The sequence below is a fragment of the Procambarus clarkii genome, chromosome 25, assembly GCF_040958095.1.
Source record: "Procambarus clarkii isolate CNS0578487 chromosome 25, FALCON_Pclarkii_2.0, whole genome shotgun sequence".
NCBI lineage: Eukaryota > Metazoa > Arthropoda > Malacostraca > Decapoda > Cambaridae > Procambarus > Procambarus clarkii.
Window position 1 is genome coordinate 12,748,095 of NC_091174.1, and position 20,343 is coordinate 12,768,437.

A 20,343-nucleotide genomic window follows, 5' to 3' on the forward strand; every position below is an offset into this window, starting at 1 on the left:
AGAAAATTGTTGAAAATATTTGATATGGAAATAAAAATAAATTGTCAACGTTTTAAATGCTTCACCCACATACAGTACTTCAAATACATATAATTGTCAACAGAACCTAAACCCCTAACCTAACCTATGCCTAACTATACACAGAGAATTTTAATGAATAAAAATGTAAATTTACATATAAGAACTAACCCATTTTTAAAACGGTGTATGTAAAAATTTATGAATGCGTCTTGGGGGATTGGCAGCTGTTTATGCGCCTGGCCTGAGGACAGGTTGCTCTCAGTTTGGGCGTTCATCTGTTCCAACATGGTTGCACATTTTTGGAATCCTATACATGGGTTGAATTCAAATATGGTGCTGAACACCAATATTGAGCTAAATCCTAGAGAACTGGAGCTTGTCTCCTTAGCTGAGAGTTGATCCTGGGTGTGAATGGAAACTGGGGGCATTTCATATCTGGTTGCACAAGCAATCTGTTTTATTACATTTTAGATGCAGGTGTACAATGGTGGGCAGGGTTTGTGTGTTTACATCTATCTCAAACAAAGGGCCAAACCAACTTAATGAAATATACAGTATTACATTACTAACAACCAAAATTATTTTAAGCTTTTCTGGAAAATAATTTTCTTAATTTTAGTATCTACTGTGCACTTTTCAAAATGAGTCATTTTGAACATTTATAAATACAATACTGATAAATGGTTAAACAATGTTTGCTACAAAGTTCTGTACATTTAAGTAGACCATAATTAATTTTTATTTACAGTGCTTCTATATATTATAAATTTTAATACTTCTAGTAGGCCTACAGAACAGTTACTTGTTATATATATATATATAAAACCAAAACATGATCTTTCCATTCTGTATCCTAGGTATTTGTAAATTTTTTCTGAAAGAGGCTCCTGATCAATGGCTTGCTGAGCTACCTGCCTGGTTAGCTCTTAAGTTTAAAGCACTCCACCAGGCCTTTGTGTCACAAGTACTGTACTTATTAGGGACCAGAACCAGAATCTGGTTCCCTCTACAGAGGCAATGGGAGTCTGGAACAACTCTAGACACCCCAAAAAAAAAAAAATTACTAGAAAGGTAGAGCACCTAAAAACAAGCAGCTGCATGGAAAATATTGGTAACCCTGACACAAACTTTGTACACACTCATTGGGTTCATGATTTGTTTTCATTCCTGGACCTGCAATGTTGTCATTGTTGGACCTTGATTTTAGCTGAGCCCCCTTTGTGATGTGTGGCTCATCAGGAAGCAGATTTATTTATTTATTTATTTACTCGGCAAATGGGGTTTTGTTTCTTTGGTCCTGTGGGTCAATTGATTTGTCTTCAATCATCTCTTATGTCTAGCTTGGAAGGAAGCAGCAGGGTTCCAGAGAGGTCCTTTGGTAATATTGCTTGGTTGCCACGGTGTGGTTCATCGCATTCTTTGGCCAGTGGCGGCAATCCGCCATTACTTTTATGCTGCTTGGAATGCCTTGAAGTACACTTTGTTAGTCAATTTGGGGTCTGGTTCCTTATTCAGTGGCCCAGTTATCCAAAGGGTGGGTTTAGATTTAGCCAGCTTGTAGTCTAACTATGGATCCATGATGTCCACAAGTTTGTGGCTCTGTCCACCTTTTTCGTGCACAGGTGTTCTGGACTGAGATTGAGACTCGTGGTTTTTCGCTCTTTAACAGGGTGCTCACTTCTCAATATTTAATGCATGTTCCTTGGCAAAACTGGGCTTGTGTGGCATTGGGTCTTTGTTCTTCAGGGTGAATTAGCTTAGGGAGCTGCTGTAGGAAGCTCTCCCACAAATTTAGCATTGAATGTAATAAGACAGAATAAGAATGTAATAAGACTTTCTGGTAGGTCCATTCTGTGGCTTCCCATTAAAGTCTTTCCCTCTTTCTTGTGATTCTCATGTCATTTTTGTGCTGCAAATGGGGGAAACCAGAAGGTGCCTGAAGTTGCTAAGGAGGCTATCTGGTGGGGGGCAATTGTAACTAACTAGCAGTTGGATCTAGGCAATGAGCATGTAAATAGTTTATCTTGGTTACCAATATTTTCATACAGTTGTTTGTTTTTGGGCACTCAACCTTTCTGGTAGTTTTCCTTTTTGTGGGTTGATCTTGCATCCCTAGACTCCATTTCCTCTATTAAGAGGGGCCAGAATCTCTGGCCCTGGTTCCTAGCACTTGTGAATCAAAGGGTCTGTTTCACGGTGCTTCAGGTTTGAAGTAAAACCAGGTTGGTAGCTCAAGTATTCACTGTAGGGACATGCCAAAAATTGGTGTTTCATTGCATTCAATACTTAATTTTTTCTTAGAATTTGTGTGTGACCTGCAGCAATGGGAGAGCATCACCGACCATTCATGGAAAATCAAGTGAATGAAGAGGCCAGCGCAAGTAAGACATTTGACTGCACAATTCTAATACTGATTTTTCTAATGTGGTGTTGAGATAGGACTAGTACAGTAGTACAAACAGAATTTAGTATTTGATATTATTGTATGTGAAGATGAAACTTAAATTTCAGCCAGGATGATTAGGCCTAATCATATAAAAGTGATCTAAAAGCTGTCTAAGGCCTAACCATGCTATCTAAAGATTCTGTAGTATCAACATTCTCCCTAAGACATGTAAGCTCCAAATTGCTCAATTTAAAAGTGAGGAAGAGTCTGTTATGACACCACAAAAGTCTGGTCTCCGTGTGGGCTGTGAGAACAGAACAATTAATAAAGCTGGCCACAGGTAAATCACAGGACCAGATACAGTATATACTTTATTTTAAGTTTCAGTAGTACTTAGGAAACCTTACAGCTAGATAAATATAGGACACCCTGGATGAGACTTAAGGTACTGGCATCCTATCTGGACGGTTACCAGTCTCCAGACATCCATGACTTTAAAAAGTTTTATTTCCTATATTGTTCAGTAACAGGATGCCAAAAAATATTCCAGAGCATTTGTATTTATCACACAAGTACGTATGTAAATGTGATAGATATCAGCAAATGACATTTGAGAAAATATTTATGACCATTACTCTTGATATCCAGATACACTCATGAGAATCATAAGGAAAATAATGTTTTAATCATCAAAATAAGGATGTTAATAAACTAATAAATAAACTTTCTTGGAGACATTTCACTTGTTAGGACTTTTTAATGCTAAATTTAATTTAACTTTCCAAATCTCTGCACAGTAAGTGGGATGGATTAAAACCAACAAAAGTACTGTATTACTTTATTTTTTCTTTAGCAATCAACTGTTAAATTCAAGTTAAATTTACCTAGAGAAGAGTGCTTGTAACATATACAGTACCATTTTTCATTTCATAAACAAATAATATTGACCTTTTTCCTTTCTAGGTTTAGAAGGTGGACAATATACAGCTGACTGGTTTGTATGTGGATTGTGTGGATTGAAAATTTGTGATATTGAGAGTTACGTGTCACATATGGTGCTTAAGGAGCAATGTGTTCTGCATTTGTGTCCTTCATCTTCTATCAGGGATCTTCTTTTGCCAAGGTAGGCTATATTAAATATAATTTGAAACTTCAATATTCTGCCTCTGTATAAAGTGAAATAGAGGCACCAACCCACAGTTCATCCACCGTCAATTCAAACATTTGGAACTGCTGTACATGTATTTATTTTCCATCTGATTTGCCACCTTAGCCTCTGAATGGGAAAAACATGGGGTTTTATTGGTCACCTGTCTTGGGTGCCTCACTTGAGCACTGACCATCTTTGTTTTTGTCTTGTGGATGGACATTTAGAGTTTTTCTCCATTTATATCACTTATATTTTGTTAAAATACTGAACGTTTTTCCCATTAATGTGATGAATTTTTGGCTGAAAATACAGTACCTGTAGTTATTTTGTAAGTGGAGAGTGATGTCCCAAGAAATCTTGTGTACATTGATCACGAGGTGAGCGGGGCATCGTTTTTAGGAGGGACCCCTCAGTGGCTCCCTTGAGTTAGCCAACCAAATTGCTCTATACATATTATACCCCACCAGGTCCTTGCGAGTCATAAAGACCTATGAAAGCAGGGTGTTGTTTAGACAACTTTACTGTTCAAAAATGGCAAATACTATAGTAAAATCATTAAATATAGAAGAGTTGCATATCATTGCATCAGTACACTTGTGGTGAGATATCTCTTCACTCTGCCTTTTCTATAGAGATTTAATTTGATTTGTGAATGACCTATTAAACTCAGTACAGTACTGTTGTTCCACCCCATTAATTGAGGTCATCCAGGGCTTCAGGGAGTGCACTGACCTTTGCTTACAACCACCCAAAGTAAATATTTTGCATTTTTCAAATCATTTAAAAATATTGGCTTTAGTGAACTTTCATCACAGCATTTATTTTTAACATTTAATCTGCTTGAATTCAGACTCTTTATGCTCATTGTCTTCTTTTGACAAGGGATACCATTTTGTAGTCATCCATAGGCCTTTGATATGTGTCCTGTCTGTCTGCTATTGTAATATAGTTATAAAATAGCATGCTGTCTTATAATGTTAAAATTTTCAGATTTTCAAAGAAGAGAGCAGAAATAGAAGAAGCAGACATTAAACATGTTAAAGATCTCGTCCCTATTATGTATAAGGTATGTTTAATTAAAGGAATAACATATAAAGTAAATATGATCAAATTTACATATTTTATAAAAGTTGCCACTCTGCTCGTGCTCCAAATCAACAAAATATTAATAATTTGTTTTTTCACATACAAGACGTAAGGTTTTATGCATCTTCGGAAGAAGCTGGATAGGAGAATACTAGACTCATGGCAACACAATTTTGCTGACTCATCTTGTAATGGTGATCACTTTGATGCTTACCTTACCATGCATTTATCTTGTGTTCTGAGGATCAGCGTCCCTACGGCCCGGTCTGACCAGGCCTGATGGTTGGAGGACTGGTCAACCAGGCTGTTAGACACAGTAATTCCTTTTGTGCACAATGACACTATGGTCAAACTTGTCAAACACTTGTGTAGCAACTTTATAATATACTTGCTCCGAACTCTCATTAACTTATGTGCAGATAATGTGATGTGTTTGTTAATCCTACATCACCTATCTATAAGTTATCACATTTCCCTAGTGTTCAACTTTACAGTTGAACTGTAAAGTTGAACACTAGGGAAATTACTTCTTCCCATCCTGTAATAGTACACTATTACAGTTAATACTTCTTTCCAACCTGCTAGAGGATGGTCAGGTGAGGTGAAGTCTGGTAATATAAGCAGTTGACAGTGAATCATCATCAGTCTAACTCCAAGAGTGGTTCAACTTTCCCCTGGTGCAGCTCCCCCCTCCCCGAGGGGAGGGGGGAGCTGCGCAGACAGCGGCGCGGCAACGTGTGACGTCACACTAGTTTGCTTGTTTTCAGTTGGGGAGTTCTATCCACTAGTTTGGTTTTTTGGTAGCAATTTTCACCAGAATAGGGGTTTGTTTTAGGACACTTACCTTTCTGGGTGCCTGTCCTGGTCGATGGCAGACATAGAATGCTTCCAACCACACGGGGGTTACCATAGGCCATTGCTCCCCTTACCTCTCTGAGGGAGCCCGGTTCTGGCCGTGGTCCCTGGTAGGTCTAAGAACTCTATACACATGACTGATGCCAAAGTCTTACATTAGCATATGAGCCTGGGAAAGCTCCGGAGAGCCTCCGGGACTCACCCAGAAAATGGTGTTTCATTACATTCAACGCTGGTTTTTTTGGGGGGGAGCCTCTTGGTGGTTTCCTGAACGTATCTTTCTGAGATATTACACCACACTAATAGGTCAAATCAGTAATTGCAAGAGTTTTTGTTTAGTATCTGGGGACCAGAGCCAGACCCTTTACCCACCTCACAGAGGTGCAAGGAGTGAGTAACAATCCATCACTTCACTGGGAAAGCCTCCTGAAAGCCAGCAATGCATTATAGATAATTAAAGGGTTCACAGAAAATGTAGCCTTGAACTGCTCAACAGCTCTGAAAATGAAACACATGGAACAGTAGAGCCAGAAACCAAGGCCCTGCCTTGATTTCTGGTGCTTCTTGCTTGGTGTCCCTTGGATCCACCTCTTTCAGCCGATTGGCCCATTGACATACCTCACTGTTTCGACCTCTCCTGCTCTTCACATCTGGTATTTTTTATGTTGACCTATCGGCATTTGTATGGCAGCAGGTGGCTGAGTTGTTGGTGTCCCACCTGCATCTGTCTTCCTGGCAGCAGTATGAAGTTGTCTAGTAATTGTTTCTCTTCTTTCTGTCTCTCCTAAATGTTGGAGTTATCCAGCATGTCAAAGTTGGCTGTTTTTGAAGAATGAAGAGGTGAAATTGCATGAATAAATAAATGAAAATGCATGCATGTACTGTATTGGGAGTTAGCCATTTGTAATTCTTTGCACGAATAAACACCTCCAACCCTCCTTCCATAGCCACTCGCTGACACCACCCCACCAATAGGGTAAACACAATCTGGTCTTGTTCAAATGGTGTGTGTGTGTGCGCGCGCGCCACTAAGGACTTGTGAAAGCTGCCACTCTCAGCATTGTTTTCTTCCCAGCAATCCCACTCCCATACAGACACCCACCCACAACACCCACCTACGACGCCCTCCCACCCACTCAAGCTCCCAACACCCACTCATGACACCTATTCCCAACAAGTAACTACCCACCTGCCCACTAGCAACAATCACGAACCCACTCACTTATACTCACAACTAGGTGCGTACCCACTCCAGGCTGGCTGCATGTCTGACCAGACAAAACAAGTTGCAAGTGCCCTCTTACTGGTGGAATGCCGACAGAGAGAGACTCACTGTGTGACTGCCTGACTGAATCTCCATGCAATACTGAGATTGCCTACCTGCCTGCTAACAGCAGCAATTAGTACAGAGAAATAGATGAAGAAATGAACATAAGAAATGTAGAGAGACATACCTAGGCTAGGAATGGCAAGCATCAAGGAAAGCAACAATACAACTAGTTTGCTGCCAACAATAATTGTGTCAGCACTTAAATGTAAAATTACCTTGATTTATTAAAAGTTTGGGAGTAAAGAGAATTAGCTCATTTTGATTGTGATCAAGGTACTGCTGACTGGGATAATGTGGATTGCAGCATAACACCAGTGGCCATGTGGATATTTTGATTGATTTACATAAATATAGTGGATTGAGAGAGAGAAACTGGGACCTGGGAGGCTGTTCAGATGGATGAGTGTTCATAAAACGGGCTTTTGCATAATGGGAACTCCCTGTACTTAATATGATATTTTATTCATTGGGTTTGGTTTGAACGGCTCTGTTGTTCTCTGTGATTCATTTGTGGAGTTCAGTGGTTCCAGGCTTCACTTTCCAGGACCTTCAGTTGTCTGTTAAAATTAAGCTTCACTGAATTTCTTGATGCTTTCCAGGTGGAGTGGCAGTGTGTAATTTGCTCCTTGCTCCTCTGTAAGGGGGGCCAGGTTCTGGCTGTGATCCTCAGTAGGTTAACAGGAACTCTCTTGACTGATGTGACCAATTAGTATGGAGCAATCTTAGCTCAGTATCTTCAGGAAGTCACTGGGGTTCTAACAGAAAGAGGCATTTCATTATATTCAACCCTTGGTTTTCAGTGCCGGTATCTTTTATGAATGCTGGTTCTAGGTACAATACTTTCTTCTAATGTTTTGTTTTTGATAATGAGTTTTAGCATTCTTAAAGTTTGTTTGTGTGTGTGTGATGCAGGCACTGTTAGTCTGTTTGATTCCGAACATGTATTTATGTTCATTAATCTTCACATCTAATTTTTATTATGTGGATATATGGGTTTTCTTAGAATAATTTTAAGAGGTATGTCTTTGCTAAATTTTCATTAATGATTTATTTTCTATAGGAAACTTGTGATTTGAATGAAACCGATGTTAAGTTAGCTGTGCAAGCATCAGAAATTGAAACTGGCAGTGAAACAAGATGGAAATGCCAACTTTGTGGTCTTACATTTTCTAGACAAGCAGCCATCTTCAACCATTTTAAGCTCCAGGTATGTACATCTAAATTGTTTTTAGGATAATGGGCTACACTTTTCTAATAAATAATTTTCTAATAAACTAATATGCAAATCAGTTTAAAATATGTTTGTAATATAATATGCTTCATATTATTATTATCATCATTATTATTATTGAGAAAATCAGTAAGAGCCACGAGGAGAATTGGAACCTGTACTCTGGTTTACTCCCAAGCAAATACCTTAGACCACTACATCATAACATGGTCAAAAAGATTACAACCTGAGATTCAACTGATTACTCTAGGGTCCCTGAGGCTTCCATTGGAGCATAATCAGAGTTTCACACACTGCCTCCGTGCACTCTGGCTTGTAGTCTAGGAATTCTGTCTCGAATGCTTCAAATGCACAAAGAAATCACATTAACATGATGTATTAATGAGAAAATCATTATTTTATGCATTTTGTGCATTTGAAGAGAAGCGTTGGAAGTAGAATCCTAGACTACAAGCCGTCTTCTAGCCCAAGATCTCGTCCTTTGAATCCTGGCTTACTTTAGTTTACTTGTCAATTTAAGTAGTTCCAACTGAAGCCAGTGCAATCTGTAACTTGGTTTTTGTGAGATATATCATCTGCTAGACCTCATGATCTTTATTATGATTTATTATAGTGCACTCTACATCTTTTAAAACATTTCTCATAAGTAATCATCATGTTTTTTAGCATACAGCACCCAGCATAATGAGAGAGGAATCATCTGTCAGTGAGAGAGATATACAGGATGTGCAAGTAAAAAAAGAAATACCCATGGACTCCAAGGCGCCCATTAAACACATCGTTGCTGTAAAGTCAAAAAGTCATCATAAACATCTACATAATGATATTGAATGCCCAAGTAAAACATGGAATAAGCTTGTCTGCCACTTATGTGGTCAGACATTTAAAACAGTAAGTTTGTGACTTTTTTTGCTTTGCATTTTCTAGTAACTTAAATAATGTTATTTTAATATAAAATTAGGAACTTCCAACCTTCACAATACTATATGTCTGTGTAAATTTGCTCAAGATATTTCAGAATAGCTCAAATGTTCAAGATTTTAATAAATACTTGAAACATTTGCCTAAGAATTTATGCAAATTAAATTTAAAGCCATATTAGAAAAATAGAATGTATTCCATAGGTTCCAAAAGTCCCCCTTTTTGGGATTTGAAGACTCGTAATGTCTGCCAGTATCCTGCCATTGCTGCATTCTTCGCTAATATGTCCATAACTAACATTCAGGCTCATGTTTCTGGCATTCTGTTCGGATGTGTGTTGCTAGTTGCCAGTTGGATGTCCTACTTTTTATTTTGCAGTTGTATAGAGCTTTGGCACATTTCCAGCCACCAATGAGTGTTTTTCCCCCAAGTCGTCATTTCCTTTCTCCCATTCCCATGCATAAGCTCTCTCCCTCTTTGTCAGATTTTTTTTATTGATCTGCTTCTTTTCAGCAAAGTGAGTTTCCTCTCTGAGCCACTGTTTTAAGTACAGTACAGCACAGTATGCTCCTGAAAGCAACAAAGGGACCAGCCCAGTGATCAAGCATTGAATGTAATGCAATGCTCTTTTCTGGGCAACTCTCAGTAGCCTCATATTCCTGCCTTTCATTGCCCCTCTTTCTCGTAGGGGTGTAATGGGTTTTACCCATCACACCCCTACGAGAGTGGTATATGAGTACATGAGTGTTGGTACATGAGTGTTGTTGTTTAGCTGGACCCCAGGTGACCTGAGCTGCCATCAGGTGGTGAGTGCACCAATGGTACTGGCATTATGACTGTCACTGGCATACCTTACTGTTTTTCTCTTCCTAATCAAGATTCATTGTTTTGCTGTGTCTGTACTTTCCGAGCATTTTCACAGCTCTCAGTCAATCTCTGATCCCAAGCTTCCCTAATCTCTATGAGCACACTAGATTCTGTTCCCAATGTTTGACAGCTTTATTGAAATTCTAGATACCTGAAGATTTCATGTGGGGTTTGCAGTACTTTAGCCTAATATACCATGTTGCTATTAAGGGCCACCCAGAGCAGTGTGTTTCAATTTATTAAATGATAGATTTTTATGCATACAATATGGTAATATTTTGTAATTGTAGCATTTATTATGTTTTAAATGTTCAGCATATTTCTAACAGGAAAAATAATGATTAATAAGGTTTTAAAATGTATATTCAGAACAATCACAAAATACATTATGTTCCAGGGGAAAATACTACGGACACACATCGCAGTCGTACACAGCCAAGGGCGACCTTTCCATTGCACGTATGGAGGATGCACCCAGTCATTTAAGACAAAAGGTTCACTTACTAGGCATGAGAGGCGACACACAGGTAATATAGTTACAGGTGAAATGGTAATAACATTTTATGGATATGCTGGCTTAGAATATCAGATTTGAGTATCAGTAAGATACTCAAATGATGGTGCATCATGATGGTGCATGTAACCTTTTAGACAAATTTGAAGTCAAATGCTGATGGTCTCTTGACTATCATAAAAGCCTCTCATTGTATTAAGTAAATAAACTTAAGATTAAAATTTTCTGCTTTAGAAATAAGAAAAGTTTAGATATCAAAGAATTTTTTTCCAAAATCCCTTGTCTTGATTCAAACATTTAATGAATCAAGACACGATGTACTATTCACATTCGCCTGTTGAATCCAAATACTGTATATTTGTCTTTGATGCTTTTATATTATTCCTTGCCTTAACACCTGCACTATGCTTTTTTTTTAAATGGAATTCCCATGGTGTGCCAAAAATAAATTGCTTCAAAAACAGTATTTTTATTTTTACATTGTTAATTAGCACCCAGGAAACACAAAAATCTAAGTAAAAAAGTCTGTACCCCTTGTAGTTTAGTTGTAGTGCAAGTAAATGCAGCAACATAAATGCAAACAAGCTTGAATGGTCCCCCCAAGCATACATGCAACTGAAAATTCCACACCCCAGAAGTGTGGAGTTATTACTCAATAGTAATACGTGTGACCTCAGTCAGAAAGTACTGAACTAGCATCAAAACAAATGCTGAAGGCAGATTGTACTTTAATGACTGACCAGGGATGCATAGAGCAACTGCAGGAGTCCAAATTCTTGGCACTCCTTATCCACTGAGCCGTGGAGCTTCTGGGACCTCAGAGTAGCTCTTTGGTCCTCACATCAAATATATTTGTATTTGTTGTGTATGGCCATGAAAACGGTTCGAATCCAAGTAATCCAGGTAACATACAAAAGGATCACTTTTAAAACAGAAATAATGGCAAAGTAATAACTAGGTGCAAGGGTTTAGAAAGTATGAACGTAAAGGCACTTGTAAAACAAATTCAAGTATTATTTGAAGTCTTGTAAGTGATAATTTGCTTACTACAAATTTAAGTTAGTGACTTTATTGGAAATGCTTATTTTTATACTATTTCTGTCTTTGATACAGGTGAGAGACCATTCACTTGTCAGGAGTGTGGTAGGAGTTTCCGAGAGTCAGGCTCCCTAGCTCGTCACCAACAGTCTCGGGTATCTTGTGTGAACAAGGAAGATTCTCAAATACCTTTGTATGGGAAGACTCTTCCCCTTAACTCTTCTCATATAGAGAAGAAAGTAAGTATTGTGTACAGTATTTAAATTTAAGTTTTATGTAAAAGTTTTCACTTAATGTGATATTTACATGTTTTCTTAAAACACTTATGTTTTCTGAGCACTTGAATCAACTGAGTACTGTTTTTAATTTCATGTAAAAAAGCAAGCTTTAAAGTTATGTAAACCACTTTTCTAACCAGTACACTCAATCGATCAATAAAGCAAGTTCTTACTGCCCTTTTACTAGAGTGGTAGTACACTCACCCCATGCCTCACAAGCCATTACATTCAGATTCAAACCTTGGGTTGACTGGGCACCAATCCTTAGCTTGTTGCCCCTGCTCACTCAGGGACAGTCTGGTTGTAAACTGATAGTCAGGTTATGTTCCAAGGAAAATTAGTAAGCTAAGGCTTAATATGAGCTATGGGAAGGGGAAGTTTAAGCCTGCTAATAGGAGTCAGAGGTTATCAACATCTGTACCTACATGTGTAAAAAAAATCAGCAGTCAGGTAGGCTGACATTCTGCATCGATCCAACAGAAAATTTCACCCTGTTTCTACTAGATCATGTTGATGCTAGGAAGGCACTCGAGAATACTCACTTTAGTTCAGAATGTTGACATTAAAATCCGTACCGTAAAATCACAAAAGCCTACCTGTCACACATTTTATTATTGACAAGCTGCCAAATAACCAATAGGTTACTACCACTGCTGCCACCATATGACAACGTCCTTACTCAAAACTGTACTCCCTCCCCAAATACTCACATTTTGTCGTGACTTGCCTCAGGGTCACACATCTTGTATCGAGCCGATATTTTCACAAAAGTTAAGTGGCATATAATTTTCCTAGGGACTTCGTTCTGTTTGTGCAGTAGGCTTATGATACATTCATGAACGCATTTGTGTATTGTATCTATTATCAAGATGTTTGTGCTTGTGTATTTCCTTGCTGGTTAGTCCTTGGTAGGCATCCATCCATGCCATCCGTACTATATGCTGAGATAGTACCATTTACTAGATCATCCAGTATTTGGTGAATGTTCCTGGTCCTCGGTACCTTTATGTGGCTTTGAGTCATATCTGTCGGCCAGGGGTCTCATCTATGGCATGTCTCCTACAGTGCTTCCTCTTCCCGAGTGAGTTCCTGTGTGTTTTTCGTCTCAGTTAAGCAGTCCTTGTGGCACAGTGGTAAAGCACTCACCTCTCACTTCACGAGCAATTTTGCCTGGGTTCGTATTCTGGCCAGGGAGAACTGACTAGGTGCCAATTCTTAACTGTAACCTCTGTTCATCCAGTAGTGAATGGGTACCTGGTTGTTAAACAATTTGGTGGGCCATATTCCAGGGGAAAATTGGATTAAGGACCTGCCCGAAACACTGTGTGTGCTAGTGGCTTTACAAGAATGTAAGAACTCTTGTATATATAAATAACAAAAATAACGTTAGCTTCAGGGAGCCACAAGGAGTTTCCCCCAGAAATCCAGCATTGAATGTAATGAAATGGCAATTCCTGGGTGAGCCCCAGTGGCTCCTTGATCCCTGCTCTCCATTCCTGGTTATTGGGTGGATGCCTACATTTGCTGTATAACTGGTAGCTGGAGGGTGAGCTTCCTTTCCCCAAACAAACAGGAAAAGGTGGGCAAACGAGCTCATGCTAGTGCTGAAGGAATTTGATCTTTTGTTTACATAATTTGTGGAGTTCTTTCAGTGGGTATTGAGTCTTCGGCCACTCACGAAGCCAGTGATGGTTCGTTTTGACTCGATGACTTTCTGGTTGCCTTCTCCGGAGAAGTGGTGAAAATAAATGTCATCGTTCCCTGCACCTCTGTGAGGGGAGCCAAGTTCTGGCGTTGGTCCCTGGTAGGCCTGTAGAACTCCATGGCTGATGTGATTAGTAGATGGTATCATCTTAGCACATAGTAGCATCAACCAGAAATTGGCGTGTGATTGCATTCAACACTGGTTTTATTGCATTCAACACTTGATTTTTTATGCATTGTTTATATATTATTTATGTGTTCAGTAATTTTCTGTAAGAAAATTGCCAAAATTTGGTAATAAAACAGAAATGTGAACACTCACAATGGATTTGGTTTTTCAGATCTATCAGGGGTCATAATTTTACTGTGCATTAATTACTTAATCCTTTTTCAGCCCTGTATGCAGGATATAAAGATGAATACCATCTTAAAGCAAGAAGTTTTGGGCAATGTTTCTGATGATGATCTGCAGAAAGATTTACCCCTTTGGAATACAGAAGAAACTAAAAGTGTCTTAAGAAATGAGAATATGGCTACCAATGTTGATGGTAGGTACTTCTTTTTAATTATGTTTGAAAAATATGATAGTACTGTACAATAGGTGCCACTGTTGATCAACCTAGTCAAGTTTTCTAAATTCTTTTTTTGGGTAGGCAGATAAATGGTTATCAGTTTACATTAGGTAATTGGACTACCCTAAGTGCTCATTTATTGTTGCCCCTGCCCTGACAGAGTATATTCTCTAGTGGGTTTGAATGTTTGTCCCATAGAGACCGACCTAATGTTGCTGATACATTATGCAGCTGCATTCTGCGAAAGGTATCCACATTTATCTTGCAGGCTTCATTCGGCGTCAGTTCTTTCAGCTAGCATTCCTAGTGTCTGGGTGTCCTGTTTAGTCTTGGTCCTTACCTCCAGATCCTAGCAAGCTCCGCAGATTTTTGGTGTAGCTTGTTATGAATCAACCCGTTGAGCCTGTGCTCACTTCTCATGAGTTTGAGGGATGTCCTTTCGCTTTGTTACAAACCAAGGGTTCTGACCTAACTGCTGGGTGTATTGTTTGCAGTCATTTGTTTCTTTATTTCTTTTCTTTCTGTGAACCTTGAAGTTGTCTGTTTTGTGTCGCTTACTTTCTGGACGATTCCTTGGTGAGATTGGTCATAACAATTCCCTACTCTCTGCACCTCTGTGAAGAGACCACGTTCATGCTCTGGTCTCCGGTTGGAAATACAGACTCTTGGGGCTGATGTGACTTATGTATAGAGCTGCTTATATGAGCTAGCTTCTGGCAGCCACAGAAGCCCATCCAGAAAAGTACGTTGAACACTGCTTTTTTTTTTTTTTTTTTTTTTTTTTTTTTTTTTTTTTTTTTTTTTTTTCATCTTGCTTTTACCCATGTGTGCTAGAAGCAAATCTGCCTCTTCTTTGTCTTCTTTGTCTCCCCTTGAAAAAGGGGAGCCGGTCGGCCGAGCAGACAGCACTCGGGACTTGTGATCCTGTGGTCCTGGGTTCGATCCCAGGCGCCGGCGAGAAACAATGGGCAGAGTTCCTTTCACCCTATGCCCCTGTTACCTAGCAGTAAAATAGGTACCTGGGTGTTAGTCAGCTGTCACGGGCTGCTTCCTGGGGGTAGAGGCCTGGTCGAGGACCGGGCCGCGGGGACACTAAAAAGCCCCGAAATCATCTCAAGATAACCTCAAGATTGCTGTGACTGCTGGTTGACCTTTTCATCTCGATTCTATTTGTTTGAGCATTTTCAGGATTGCCTTGGCTCCTTAATCAGTGGATGCCAACAGTGGCTGCAACTTGTATTGTTCCCCTCTAGTTTTTTAGATTGTAGCCTCATAGCATTCTCATGTTCTTGCAACCCCCTTTGTTTTTGTGGCATACTTTTTGGGGGGGGATCAGAGGCCTCTGTTCCTGGCCTTCCCTTCCTCCTTTCCAGTCTTTGTGCCTCAGGGGAGATGAATGTTGTCTCCTTTCTTGTTGTCCTTTGGTTTGCTATGACTATCCCTAGCTGATGTCAGTGCCCATTTGACTCTTTTTGCAACCTGTTGTTTAGCAGATGGGATGTTTCTGCTTTGGCTACCTCATACCCCAGCTTTGGTGGTGGTGGTCTTAGGTTACCCTAAATCTTAGGTTGGGTTGTTCACCTGTATCCCTCTTGTGGTGTCTTTTTAAGAATTCCCTTTGGGGGCTGAGATTTTTTGGTTTTTGATCCATTGTTCTCACCCTTGTTGCCTTTTGATGTTTCTTCTTGTTCATTGTCTGGTTGCCAGGCTTCCTTCTGTTGGCTGGTGTTCATGCCTGGGGTGTGACTATATGGGTTTTGAGGATCTGTAATCCTCTTTATTTTTCCCAGTTTTCCGGGATTCTTGCTACACTTTTTCTAGTTACCACTAGGCAGTGATCTTCAAACTATCATTGCCCTGCTAAGGTGTTAGCTCTGCTGTTTCACCCTCCGTTATTTTCCAGTGACAATGACTGTATGTTTTGTTTACTGGGGTATCACATTTTTATTCAAGCAATATGTTGTTTTGTTGCACCTAGCTTCCTGGAGTGTGTTTTTTTGTTCTGGTTTTGGGTTGATCTTTGATCTCCAGGCTCACCTTCACCTCATAAAGCAAACCAGAGTCTTATCCGGGTTGGCAATGGATGGATCTTAGAGACCCTTTTTTTCTACCACAAACATGGCCAAACATTTACAATGCTAACTAGGATATATACATTTTCTTCTGTTCCCCCTGGACAGGGATAGGGATCTATTAAACATATAGTTCAGTGATTTGTTGAACAATCAACTCAGAAGGTGACTGTACTGTACTGCTTTTAAAATGCTGATTTAACCTACATACAGTACATAAATACACACTTATGTCTGTCCTACATAACCAGTGTTCAGGGTATCTTTTACTTAGTGTCATTAGTGTGTGTTTACAAAGGTGAGAGACGTGGTGTAAGGTTTAAAGGCTTTTACCCAATGTATCAATGTATAAGATCAAGACCAAGTAAATGTAATGCAAGATCAAGAATCAAGATCAAGATAAGCTAAGGGAGCTACTGAGGGGGTAGGTTCTTTTCATAAATGTTTGCTTTAGAACTGCCTTCTTATTACTTTCATTATGCTCTTGCATTATATGAGAAAAAAAGTTTTGATTATATCATAATAATATTTACTCTTATGTAATTTATATCTTTCAGGCACTCATGAAGTAGTGAAACAAGAGGATACCATTTCCCATCAACTACACCATAGCAGCTTACCAGATAACTCAAATACTCTGGTTCCTTGCAAGATTGAGATGCCTCTTATTCCTACCCCCCTAATTGAGGAGAAGCACCTTCTTGTATACGCAAATAAAAGTAAGTGAAACATCTCAACTAACAAACCTTTTTCAAACACACTTTTACATACTGTTTACATAAACATATATACACTTTCCCACTTTCCCCAAACATACCAGTGATACAAAGATGTGAGAAACAATTACAAGGCAGTGAGGAGTAGAGCAGAGAGAAATTTTGAAAAGGGGATTGTGGACAACTGTAAAACAGAACCAGGTCGATTCTATAAATTCATGAACAACAAATTGCAGGTAAAAGATAATATTCAGAGGTTCAAAATGGGAAGTAGATTCACGGAAAATGAAAAGGAAATGTGTGAAACTTTAAACAAAAGTTCCAAAGTGTGTTTGTACAAAATGAAATCTTCAGGGAACCAGACACAATAAGAATTCCAGAGAACAACATAGAGCACTTCGTCTAGAGACGAAGTGGAAAAAATGCTCAAGGAGCTAAATAAGAACAAAGCAGTTGGTCCAGATGGAGTTTCACCGTGGGTTCTGAGAGAATGTGCATCTGAGCTCAGCATTCCACTTCAACTGATTTTTTAGGCATCCCTGTGTAAAGGAGTTGTAGCCGATGTGTGGAAAAAGGCTAACCTCGTTCCAATCTACAAAAGTGGCAGCAAGGAAGACCCCCTCAATTATAGACCTGTATCAGTAACAAGTGTAATAGTCAAAATATTGGGAAAAATAATTAAAACTATATGGGTAGAACACCTGGAGAAAAAGATATAATATCAGACAGACAGTATGGTTTTCGACCTGGAAGATCCTGTGTAACAAATTTATTCAGTTTCTATGATTGAGCCACAGAAATTTTACAGGAAAGAGATGTTGACTGCATCTATCTGGACCTAAAAAAGGCTTTTGACAGAGTTCCACATAAAGAGGTTGCTCTGGAAACTGGAACATATTGGAGGGGTGACAGGTAAGCTTCTAACATGGATGAAAAATTAACTAACTGGTAGAAAAATGAGGGCTGTAATCAGAGGCATTGTATCAGACTGGAGAGATGTCACAAGTGGAGTACCACAGGGTTCAGTTCTTGCACTGGTAATGTTCATTGTCTACTTAAACAATCTACCAGATGGAATATAGAATTATATGAACATGTTTGCTGATGATGCTAAGATAATAGGGAAGATAAGAAACCTAGATGATTGTCATGCCCTTCAAGAAGACCTGGACAAAATAAGTACTGTATATGGAGCACCACTTGGCAAATGGAATTTAATGTGAATAAATGTGAATTATGGAGTGTGGAATAGGAGAACATAGTCCCACACAACTTATAAATTATGTGAGAAATCTTTAAAGAATTCTGACAAAGAAAGGGATCTAGGGGTGGTTCTTGATAGAAAACTCACCTGAGAACCACATTAAGAACATTGTGTGAGGAGCCTATGCTACACTTTCTAACTTCAGAATTGCTTTTACATACATGGATGGCAAAATACTAACGAAATTGTTCACATCCTTTGTTAGACCAAAGCTGGAATATGCAGCGGTTGTATGGTGCCCACATCTTAAGAAGCACAACAACAAACTGGAAAAAGGTGCAAAGACATGCCACTAAGTGGCTCCCAGAACTGAAGGGCAAGAGCTACACTGCCTTAATCGACTGAGCTACGACAGGGTTAAAAGTGTTGAAAGCGAAGTTCTACTGTGTCTGGGTGTCTGGGATGCTCCCGGACGCAGGTTCGAATCCTCGTCACGGCCCTTGCGGATTTGTTCAAGCAAGTAACAACTATGTGACAGTGAGCAGAGAGGCAGAAAGACACTGAGAAAGGGATAGCAGACACAAAAATAAAACAGAAACTGGCCTGTTTTATAAATTCATTAAAATAAATTGCAGGTAAATAATTAAACTCTGAGGTTAAAAATGGGGAATAGTTTCACAAAGAATGAAAAGAAAATTCCAAAACACTAATCTAACAATTCCAGAGTGTTTGTGTAAAAAGAAGTTCACAGAAAACCATATACAATACAAATTTCAGAGAATAACATTAGAGTACATTGAGGTGTCTCAAAATGAAGTGGAAAAAATACTCAAGGAACAAAACAGTTGGCCCCAGATGGAGTTTCAATTGGGTTCTGAGAGAATGTGCATCTCAACTCAGCACTCCACTTCAGTTGATTTATCAGCCATCTTTGTTTACAAAGATGGCTGAAAATGGCTGTCATCTTTGTTTACAAAGATGGCAGATACATGGAAAAAGACAGTCTTGGCAGATATATGGAAAAAGGCAAGCATAGTTCCAATCTACAAAAATGGTAGCAAGCCCTCTTAATTGTATCAACAAAAACCTGTATCTTTGACAAGCATGGTAGTCAACACATTAGAAAAAATGAAAATCAAATGGGTAAAAGATCTAGAGAGAAATTTTTTAATAACAGCTTGGTTTTCGAACAGGAAGATCTTGTGTAACAAACTTGCATAATTTCTATGATAGAGCCACAGAAAATTTCAGGAAAGAGATGGTTAGGTTGACTGCATTTATCAAGACCTTAAAAAAGCTTTCATCCGAGTCCTACACAAGAGGGTTTTTGGAAACTGGAACATACTGGAGGAGTGATGGAGACTTTTAACACAGATGAAACATTTTCTAACTGATAGAAATAACTGCAGAATGTTAGTAATTATGATGCTTTATTGCTCATTTGAACTGCATGAACATTACTCAGAACTTATGCTTTTTAGTATGTGTTGTTTGACCAGTGATTCAGATTTTTGTACCAAATTAACATCCAGTATTCCTTTATGGACCAATAATATGATCAAGGCCTTGATGATCCGGGGAAAACTGGATACAACTTTGAAGCATTTCTTTACACAAATTATTCATCCTTAGTTTTGTTAACTTCCCCCACATAATACACTTACAACATTTATTTTAAGGTACAGTCTTTATGGATAATTTTCTCAATATTAAATTAAACGTTTATTGTACAGCTGTTTTAAAAATTAATATTTATTGTGACACTGTTTTTCCAAATATATATTATTGATTTATTATCATTGTAATTTCCAGATATGGGCACTGAAGATCTTGGAGACATCAAACCCCCTCATTTGACCTCAGATATTATAAGAAAATCTTTTACTTGCCCTGTTTGCTGTCAGAATTACTGTAGAAGATCAACCCTTGCATCACACTTGAAATTACATCTTGGTAAGGTTATAATAAATGTGCAGTTCTTTTCAGTGTTTCTCACTTACATTCACCACCTCTCATTGGAATATTTGTTTCATACACAGATCTGCTAGGAATATGTGATATGTTAATTATGTTCTTGTTTACAGTTTGATGTTAGTTTAGTGATTATGTTTGTGTTCAGTGACATTAAAACAAAGATTCAGGGTTCTTTCTCCTGAATATTTGAGAGGCATTTTTAGGTATGAATGCAAACATAATTAACATATGCAGAATATTGTTAATGGTTTCTTCAGTTATACCACATACCTTTCATCAATGTATAATATAAACACTTATATAACTATATTTAGTCTATTATTATGATCATACAATGGTCAGTAGTTTAAAATCACTACTATAAGTTAGTGATGAGGAAAATTTCTGTATGTGATCTGCTTTATGGCTAATTATTAATTGCAAA

At 38.6% G+C, this 20,343-nt stretch overlaps 1 protein-coding gene across 8 annotated transcripts in view; it reads left to right on the forward strand.

Moving 5' to 3' along the window:
- Window positions 1–20,343, forward strand: part of LOC123756486 (transcription factor E4F1) — a 42,339-nt gene that overhangs the window by 1,440 nt on the left and 20,556 nt on the right. For all 8 annotated transcript variants that reach the window (XM_069331326.1, XM_069331327.1, XM_069331325.1 and 5 more), the window contains exons 2-11: window positions 2,323–2,402; window positions 3,371–3,530; window positions 4,548–4,623; window positions 7,889–8,035; window positions 8,726–8,950; window positions 10,245–10,374; window positions 11,475–11,638; window positions 13,776–13,929; window positions 16,583–16,744; window positions 19,758–19,898. In XM_069331326.1, coding sequence (XP_069187427.1) covers window positions 2,345–2,402; window positions 3,371–3,530; window positions 4,548–4,623; window positions 7,889–8,035; window positions 8,726–8,950; window positions 10,245–10,374; window positions 11,475–11,638; window positions 13,776–13,929; window positions 16,583–16,744; window positions 19,758–19,898 — 1,417 coding nt within the window. In that variant the 5' untranslated portion in view covers window positions 2,323–2,344. The remainder of the gene's footprint in view (window positions 1–2,322; window positions 2,403–3,370; window positions 3,531–4,547; window positions 4,624–7,888; window positions 8,036–8,725; window positions 8,951–10,244; window positions 10,375–11,474; window positions 11,639–13,775; window positions 13,930–16,582; window positions 16,745–19,757; window positions 19,899–20,343) is intronic.